General features: G+C 43.6%; 1 protein-coding gene across 7 annotated transcripts in view; it reads left to right on the forward strand.

Moving 5' to 3' along the window:
• Positions 1 to 8,532, forward strand: part of LOC140388365 (uncharacterized) — a 114,181-nt gene extending 105,649 nt beyond the window's left edge. For 6 of the 7 annotated variants that reach the window (XM_072472415.1, XM_072472413.1, XM_072472417.1 and 3 more), the window contains one exon: positions 7,297 to 8,532. In XM_072472415.1, coding sequence (XP_072328516.1) covers positions 7,297 to 7,672 — 376 coding nt within the window. In that variant the 3' untranslated portion in view covers positions 7,673 to 8,532. The remainder of the gene's footprint in view (positions 1 to 7,296) is intronic. The other variant, XM_072472419.1, reaches the window with a different exon arrangement.
• The last annotated feature ends 292 nt before the right edge of the window (positions 8,533 to 8,824 follow it).

Genomic DNA, 8,824 nt, shown 5'->3' on the forward strand with positions numbered 1-8,824 from the left:
AGAAACCTGACCTCAGGCCCATTCTTGGCCTTTTCCGTAACAACCTTGAATCTATGGAGTTATGATCACTGTCTGCAAAATGCTGCCCAACTGATATACCAACCTCTTGTCCAGCTTTGTTATTTAAAATGAAGTCCAGGTCTTCCCCCTCTCTTGTAGGACATTCTATGTACTGGCTTAAAAAGTTCTCCTGGTTGCATTTTTAAAATTCTGTTCCCGCTGAACCTTTTACACTACGACTACTCCAGTTAATGTTGGGAAAGTTGAAATCCCCAACTATCACTATCCTGTTACTATAACACGTCTCTGAATCCTTACATTTTCCATGTTTCTTATATGAGTATTGGTAGTATTCTGGAAAATGTTTGCATATATTCCCCATCACGAAAGTTATGTTTACTAATCTATAATTCCCTAATTTATGTTTGCAGGAAGATGGTGGTTATCCTTCAGTCTCCAAGTAGAGCCCATATAATTAAGGAGCTCCTAAAAATACTAACTAGACTCGAGCAGGGATCATATTCTTCTACATTCAGGAATGCACCTCATCTAATTTCCTTAATCTCTCCCAAAACCCCACACACAATGGCACTGATTTGTGATCTTCCCTTCTTGCCTCTTCAATGCTTCGATTATTCTTCCACTCTACTTCTCAGACGTTAAATCCAATTATTCCCATGGAAGCAGCACGTTATACCTCCAATGTTTTTTTCAGCACAAATCGATGCTGATTTGGATAAAGAATTAAATGAGTATCGATTACACTTTATCAATGTATACAGTGTTCCTGTTGGGATAAGGCTGGTCCAGCAGGGTGAAACTTCATTTTTAGGGAAAATATCATTTAATGAATTATCAGTGGAATTTTGGTGAATAAACTCTCTCTTTGATGAGTGAACAAAGATAATTCCACGGGCATGAAGCTTGACCACAAGTATTAGAAACAACGCCAAGCGAAATAATCGGAGTGGTGGTTACAGAATCTCAGATTTAGGCGTGCTAAGCTCTACTCGAGCTGAGCAATTTATTAGCAATTAGAAAATGCTAAAAATACAGAACTGGAGGGGAGCACCGACAGGAGGAGAAAGAAGTTGTATTTGGTAATGACACCCTGTTTCTGAAGAAGTGCGCACAATTGAAACTGAGTTCGCCATCATCTCTGCTGTGAAACTGACAACAATTTCTGGAATTTTGCACATGTAATTAAATGTGGAAATCCAGAAGTTGCTGTCAATGATTCTACATTTCTCCAAAGGATCTGCTCTTGATGTCTCCCCCTGAAAGCAATCAAGTAGAAATGGCTGAACTAAAAAGAGCTTCCATTCTTACACTCATTGTCTCTTTGTAAAAACACTTGGGAAACATTTCTCCTTGTCGAATGATGTATAATTGGGTTTTTAAACAGTACACAAAGTTCTACATAGAACATGTAACATTACAGCGCAGTACAGGCCCTTCGGCCCTCAATGTTGCGCCGACCTGTGAAACCACTCTAAAGCCCATCTACACTATTCCCCTATCGTCCATATGTCTATCCAATGACCATTTGAATGCCCTTAGTGTTGGCGAGTCCACTACTGTTGCACGCAGGGCATTCCATGCCCTTACTACTCTTTGAGTAAAGAACCTACCTCTGACATCTGTCTTATATCTATCTCCCCTCAACTTAAAGCTATATCCCCTCGTGCTAGACATCACCATCCGAGGAAGAAGACTCTCACTGTCCACCCTATCCAACCCTCTTATCATCTTGTATGCCTCAATTAAGTCACCTCATAACCTTCTTTTCTCTAACGAAAACAGCCTCAAGTCCCTCAGCCTTTCCTCATAAGATCTTCCCTCCATACCAGGCAACATTCTGGTAAATCTCCTCTGTACCCTTTCCAATGCTTCCACATCCTTCCTATAATGTGGCGACCAGAATTGCACGCAATACTCCAAATGCGGTCGCACCAGAGTTTTGTACAGCTGCAACATGACATCATGGCTCCGAAACTCAATCCCTCTGCCAGTAAAAGCTAACACACCGTACGCCTTCTTAACAACCCCCTCAACCTGGGTGGCAACTTTCAGGGATCTATGTACATGGACACCGAGATCTCTCTGCTCATCCACACTACCAAGAATCTTACTATTAGCCCAGTACTCTGTCTTCCTATTATTCCTTCCAAAATGAATCACCTCACACTTTTCTGCATTAAACTCCATTTGCCACCTCTCAGCCCAGCGCTGCAGCTTATCTATGTCCCTCTGTAACTTGTAACATCCTTCCGCACTGTCCACAACTCCACCGACTTTAATGTCACCTGCAAATTTACTCACCCATCCTTCTACGCCCTCCTCCAGGTCATTTATAAAAATGACAAACAGCAGTGGCCCCAAAACAGATCCTTGTGGCACACAACTAGTAACTGGACTCCAGTCTGAACATTTCCCATCAACCACCACCCTTTGTCTTCTTCCAGCTAGGCAATTTCTGATCCAAACTGCTAAATCACCCTGAATCCCATGCCTCCATGTATTTTCTGCAGTAGCCTACCGTGGGGAACCTTATCAAACGCTTTACTGAAATCCATATATACCACATCAACTGCTTTACCCTCATCCACCTGTTTGGTCACCTTCTCAAAGAACTCAATAAGGTTTGTGAGGCACGACCTACCCTTCACAAAACCGTGTTGACTATCTCTAATCAAATTATTCCTTTCCAGATGATTATACATGCTATCTCTGACAAACCTTTCTACGATTTTGCCCACAACAGAAGTAAGGCTCACTGGTCTATAGTTACCGGGGTTATCTCTACTCCCCTTCTTGAACAAGGGGACAACATTTGCTATCCTCCAGTCTCCTGTAGACAAAGATGACTTAAAGATCAAAGCCAAAGGCTCTGCAATCTACTCCCTAGCTTCCCAGAGAATCCTAGGATAAATCCCATCGGCCCAGGGGACTTATCTATTTTCACACTTTCCAGAATTGCTAACACCTCCTCCTTATGAACCTCAAGCCCTTCTAGTCTAGTCGCCTAAATCTCAGTATTCTCCTCGACAACATTGTCTTTTTCCTGTGTGAATACTGATGAAAAATATTCATTTAGCACCTCTCCTATCTCCTCGGACTCCAAGCACAACTTCCCACTACTGTCCTTGACCTCTCGTTGGCCTATCTACATACTGTGTCAGGAAACTCTTACCCTAGTCATTCGTTTATTCCGGACATATCTATAGAAAGCTTTAGGGTTATTCTTGATCCTACCTGCCAAAGACTTCTCATGCCCCCTCCTGGCTCTTCTTAGCTCTCTCTTTAGGTCCTTCCTAGCTAACTTGTAACTCTCGAGCGCCCTAACTGAACCTTCATGTCTCATCTTTACATAAGCCTCCTTCTTCCTCTTGACAAGTGTTTTGACTGCTTTAATAAACCACGGTTCCCTTGCTCGACCATTTCCTCCCTGCCTGACAGGTACATACTTATCAAGGACACGCAGTAGCTGTTCCTTGAACAAGCTCCACATCTCCATTGTGCCCATCCCCTGCAGTTTTCCTCTCCATCCGATGCATCCTAAGTCTTGCCTCATCGCATCATAATTGCCTTTCCCCCAGATATAACTCTTGCCCTGCGGTATATACCTATCCCTTTCCATCACAAAAGTAAACGTAATCGAATTGTGGTCACTATCACCAAAGTGCTCACCTACCTCCAAATCTAACACCTGTCCTGGTTCATTACCCAGTACCAAATCCAATATGGCCTCGCCTCTCGTTGGCCTATCTACATACTGTGTCAGGAAACCCTCCTGCACACATTGGACAAAAACGGATCCATCTAAAGTACTCGAACTATAGCGTTTCCAATCAATATTTGGGAATTTAAAGTCCCCCATAACAACTACCCTGTTGCTTTCGCTCCTATCCAGAATCATCTTTGCAATCCTTTCCTCGACATCTCTGGAACTTTTCGGAGGCCTATAGAAAACCCCTAACAGGGTTACCTCTCATTTCCTGTTTCTGAATTATTGCTAACCACACTCCTGTTCTAAAAGAGAAATTTCATATTTGCAGAAGTCTCCATTATGCTAAGGAATTCCACATTTATAAAAGTTTGATTTTTTTAGCTTCAATCCTTTTCCCATGTGTAGGACCCAGTCATTTACTTGTAATGTGTAAATTATAAAATTAAAAGTGAAGGGATTCAGAAGGTTTGGCTTTCTGATTTATTGGGTGTGATTTAACGTGGAAAAAACAGAGCCGTCTCCCCACCCCGGCCCCATCAGATGAGGATGATGGGGAAGATGCAAAACAACATAAATGTCTGCATTTTCCAGTTTCAGGATTAGATGTCAGGACTATGGAGAAATGAGTGAGGGAGGTTTGTGATTCCTCATTCTCAACAGGTTTCAGCAAGCCTTCGAAAACCGATTGGCTCTAGGCCCGTTTGACTTTTACATATCCACCTGGCATCAAATCGCAGACAAGCTGCTTCACCCTCGCCACCCCATCACTGAGTTTGCCATGCTTACCCTTCACCCACACAGCCTTCCCACTTACCATGCAAGTGATTGGCCTGCTAACCAGATACCACCAACAAAATCATGAACCACACATGAATAAATTGAGACTATTTAATCACATTCAAATATTTGAATACCCTTGCCACCTTTGTACAACTATCAGCTCTTACATTTATGGTTAAAGCAACTAAGATGTGGTGTGACCCCCTTACATCTGCTGCTGAGTGTGATGTTTCTTTGTCAGAGATGACCATTTTGGCTGTCCCCTGTTTGCCTGAGGCCTGGAGGTGCCTGACGTACTGAGAGGCTTCTCCACAGGTACAGGTACATCCTCTTTCGCCCCACCTGCTGGAGGCACCGAGGTCACCGGCAGAGAGGGTGAGGAGTAGCTGCTGTCTTTCATGTGCCCTGGGAGGATGCCCCAATTGCGATTGGCTGCTGTTCCTCCGCCTTGTTGGTGTGCAATGACACTGACCTCACTGTCAGAAGAATAGGGGCACCTGGTGGGAGACCAAGCACCTCACCTCTCTCTCACCTCGCTGTCGCTGCATAGAGTCAGAGTCCATTTCTAGAGTCACATCATACAGGTCTCAGTGAACATCCAGCATCTGAGTGCTCTGCTGAACTTGGCTTTCTGTAGCAACTGCCAAACTCTCCTTGGAAGAAGCCAAGTACTTGCTTACCTGAGAGATGGCAGAACCCATGGCCTGGATGGGCTCCTCCATCATCCAAGCATATCTATACAATGCTTCTCATAACTTCATCAGATGTTCCCCTGTCTATCTCTGCATCTCTGACGGGTAGGTCTGCCATAACCAGAGATCCATCATCAGTCTGGAGCTCAGCATGGTCCTGGCCTCCAACAGTCCTCTGATTATCAAGTCCCATGGCTATCATATCTTCCATTGGGTGCTCTAGCATGTCTGTAACGTTCTCACCAGAATATGAATCCGATACAAATGCATGTCCACTGAGTTGACTGTATTGGTGCTGGTGGAGGGTGTGAGGGAAAGATGGATAGTGGTTGGCTTTGAAGCTCTCTGCCTCAGAGGTGGACTGCAGGATTATGGTCGATGGAATGAGAGAATCTGAACTAGAGAACAGAAATAATTTTGTTGATGTTATTCACAATCCCTCCTCCCATTCCACTGTGACGCATTTGTTTTCTCCCCAGTGGTTGACACCAAGCTTGATGGCTCCTCGCTCTCATCTGTCTGCACTCCAGCTTCACTGTCAGTGATTTCCTGGCTCTCTAGCCAATTTCCCTGCCTCCTCTGCAGGTGTGAGCTTCCTTCCGTCCTCCATCATCTGTGCACTTTGTTTGGTATTATGCTATTTTTTCCAGCAGACAGAACGCGAGAATGAATCTCAGCTCAATGGGCACCTAACGCCTTTATCAGCAAGTATCCCATTGACAGCTAATGAGCCCTCACGGGTAACCATCACTCACCCTACGCATACAATGATTCAAGTATGAAACAGCAAATTCTGGTCCATAGACAGTCCTCCTGATTCATCTGCTGCTGTCCTTATGCTGAATTCTACCACCTGCTGGATTCCTCCCCTCACTTAAAGACACTGTTTGTTGCCATCATGATAGCCACTTGATCTAACGCCTCCTTTCTGCTCACCCATTGACCCTTTTCCTGCATTGGACCCAGATGTGTCAATCTCTGCTGCAATCTCCATCCACACTTCCTTGGTCAGGTGGGAGGGTAGCCTGATGCTGCTAAAAGGGAAGAGCAACTTCCACTGTTAGCGGACAGCCTGGAAAAACTACAGGGAGGCCTCACTGACCACAATGCCAAGCGTTACCAGCTCGGAGACATGTGCCAGAGTATGGAGGTCAAAGTGATGGGCGAGGGGTGAGTGGTAAAGAGGAAGACTGAGGTGAAAGTGATGTTCCTGGAGGTTCCTAGTAGCCTCGGCCACACCAATGCTGCTGATTTGGAGGCACTGGGTGCATGTCTGGACGCTGCTTAAAATTGGTGACCTGACATCCAACCTGGTCAGCTGGTGGCAGGTTCAACAAATTCCTGTCCGCCCTGCTGGGGATCTACCTGGGCCCTGAGCCCATCCATTTTTTATTGGTCAGTTTCTGCGTCATTTCAGTCAGGTCAGCCTTTCCCACTGCGAGTGGAATTTCTGTCCACATCTGGGTCTGCCTTTTGGACCTGCGCTGGGAGAGTCAAATCGTTGATTTAGTGAAAGGTAATGACAGACAGTTGCAGACTGCAACTTGAAATTCTTTGTCTTTAACTGTGCACCTGCCCTTGTTGGACGATTCTGTTTGCCGAACATAAATAACAGTGAGTATCCTTAGTCTTATTGTGGGCCATAATGTTATATAGATCACGATCTGCACTCAAACTTTGTCGTCTTTAAAATGAATTATGATGGGCAGCACGGTGGTGCAGTGGTTGGCACTGCTGCCTCACAACGCTGAAGACCCGGGTTCGATCCCGGCCCAGGGTCACTGTCCGTGTGGAGTTTGCACATTCTCCCCGTGTCTGTGTGGGTCAACCCAAAAAGATGTGCAGGATAGGTGGATTGGCTATGCTAAATTGCCCCCTTAACTGGAAAGAAAAAGTATTGGATACTCTAAATTTTAGAAAAAATGAAATAAAATAAATTATGACGAGGCTTCCAAAAATAACAATCAATGGAATTTATGTAATGTATCCAGATGCAATTAGATGAGTTCATATGTATTACAAATAGGTTGTTTCATTGCAAACAACGTACTGCACATTTGTTGATGCTTTACATTTTTAAAATCTTTTTTAAAGTTGTACCTGTTTGGATCATGTTTTTGAAGATCATCAGACTACCTCAACACCCAGAGTTGAAGCTTCCTGGACCCACCCATCAGCTGTTCTCTGGACAGAACAAGATCTTTTGAACCTTGAGCATTTGGATTTAGCTGTCGCGGAATATAGCCAGAGCAGGCCACCATCTACCTATTCTAATGTTTATGTCACACAGGACGGAGAGATACTTGTAGATAGTGAAACAGAGTGGAATACACTTCATGGGAATATGGAATTTGGAATGTCAGAACAAGATATTGATTATTATTTTGCCAGTATTTCCAGAAGACATAGCTTTCGTCAAAATATTCTCCCATTTCATCCATTTGTGATTATGGGTGAAACCAGAGTGTAAATTGAAATGGAAATGTAGAATTTGGTGGGCCAAAGCTTTTCGATTATGCTTTTGTCATGGTAGACACCATATATATTTACCAGGAAAATATGCATTATAGTCAGATAATTATTAGTACACGACCACGATTAAAAGTTGTGCTAAGAGCACATGTCTGATTTTGTTACTTACGCAAACTGGTCCTGAAAAATTAAAAACCAAGAATTTAATGTTAGGGTTATGTAAGAAATTGGAACTTTTAAGAATCCTAGAATCAGTAGACAGAAAGTCATAGTCTTTCTCTCTTCAAAAAGAATAGCTCTTAGCATCCAGGGACGAAGATAAATAAAGATAAGGCCAAGAGGGAATGTTACTCCGGGGATCTCATGTCTAGGTGCCTTACTACAGCCCTTCATGTTGGTATTCCTGAACTAAGCTAGAATCTTCGACTCTCTTATCGAGACAAGGGTCTGATTGGAGTTAGCAATTGGCGTCCACCATGAAGTAAACTGAGGGATTACTTTGAAGCCTGGCAATGGATTTGAGGAGGTTACCTTGGGTATCTATCCTCTGGTCATTGGCCTGATGGGATTAAACAAGTGATTGACATTGGGTGAAGTACCAGCTCCTAGAAATAAGCATATCAATCGGTGCTCGGAGGGAAAGACTGCAGCCTTCTTCAGATGGTGGGTGACTGGGGAAGACCAAGTAAAACTGCAGGAAGTGCTTCCTAACATGTCGGCCAGACAGCAGAGGCTCATCAGCTAGAGATCTACACTCACTCCGCACAGCTTCATCCTCTGTAGTGGGATATATGCATTTCCTGTCTGTTGCATCATTATTGTTAAACTGTTGCTTCTTAATAAACTACTTTAAAATCACTTATGAGCTCGACTTCCTTTTATGGGTAATCTGGGACTCCTGAATTTACCAGAACCTAAACTGTGCAGGCAGTTTATGGAATTTATAAGCAGTTATAATTAGTAGAATTCCTGTGAGGAATACTGAGTGATAGCCTGAGATGTCCATTTAACAGCTAAGCATTATAACTCCCTTTTCACCTCTCAGACGATCCACGAAGCAGTTTTCTCAAAGAGAATTAAAATTCTGATTTTGCGTACTAATCAAAGTATTGAGTACTATTATTCCCCTCATTCTATTAGCCTAACATCC

This window comes from Scyliorhinus torazame, chromosome 13, assembly GCF_047496885.1.
Source record: "Scyliorhinus torazame isolate Kashiwa2021f chromosome 13, sScyTor2.1, whole genome shotgun sequence".
Classification (NCBI taxonomy): domain Eukaryota; kingdom Metazoa; phylum Chordata; class Chondrichthyes; order Carcharhiniformes; family Scyliorhinidae; genus Scyliorhinus; species Scyliorhinus torazame.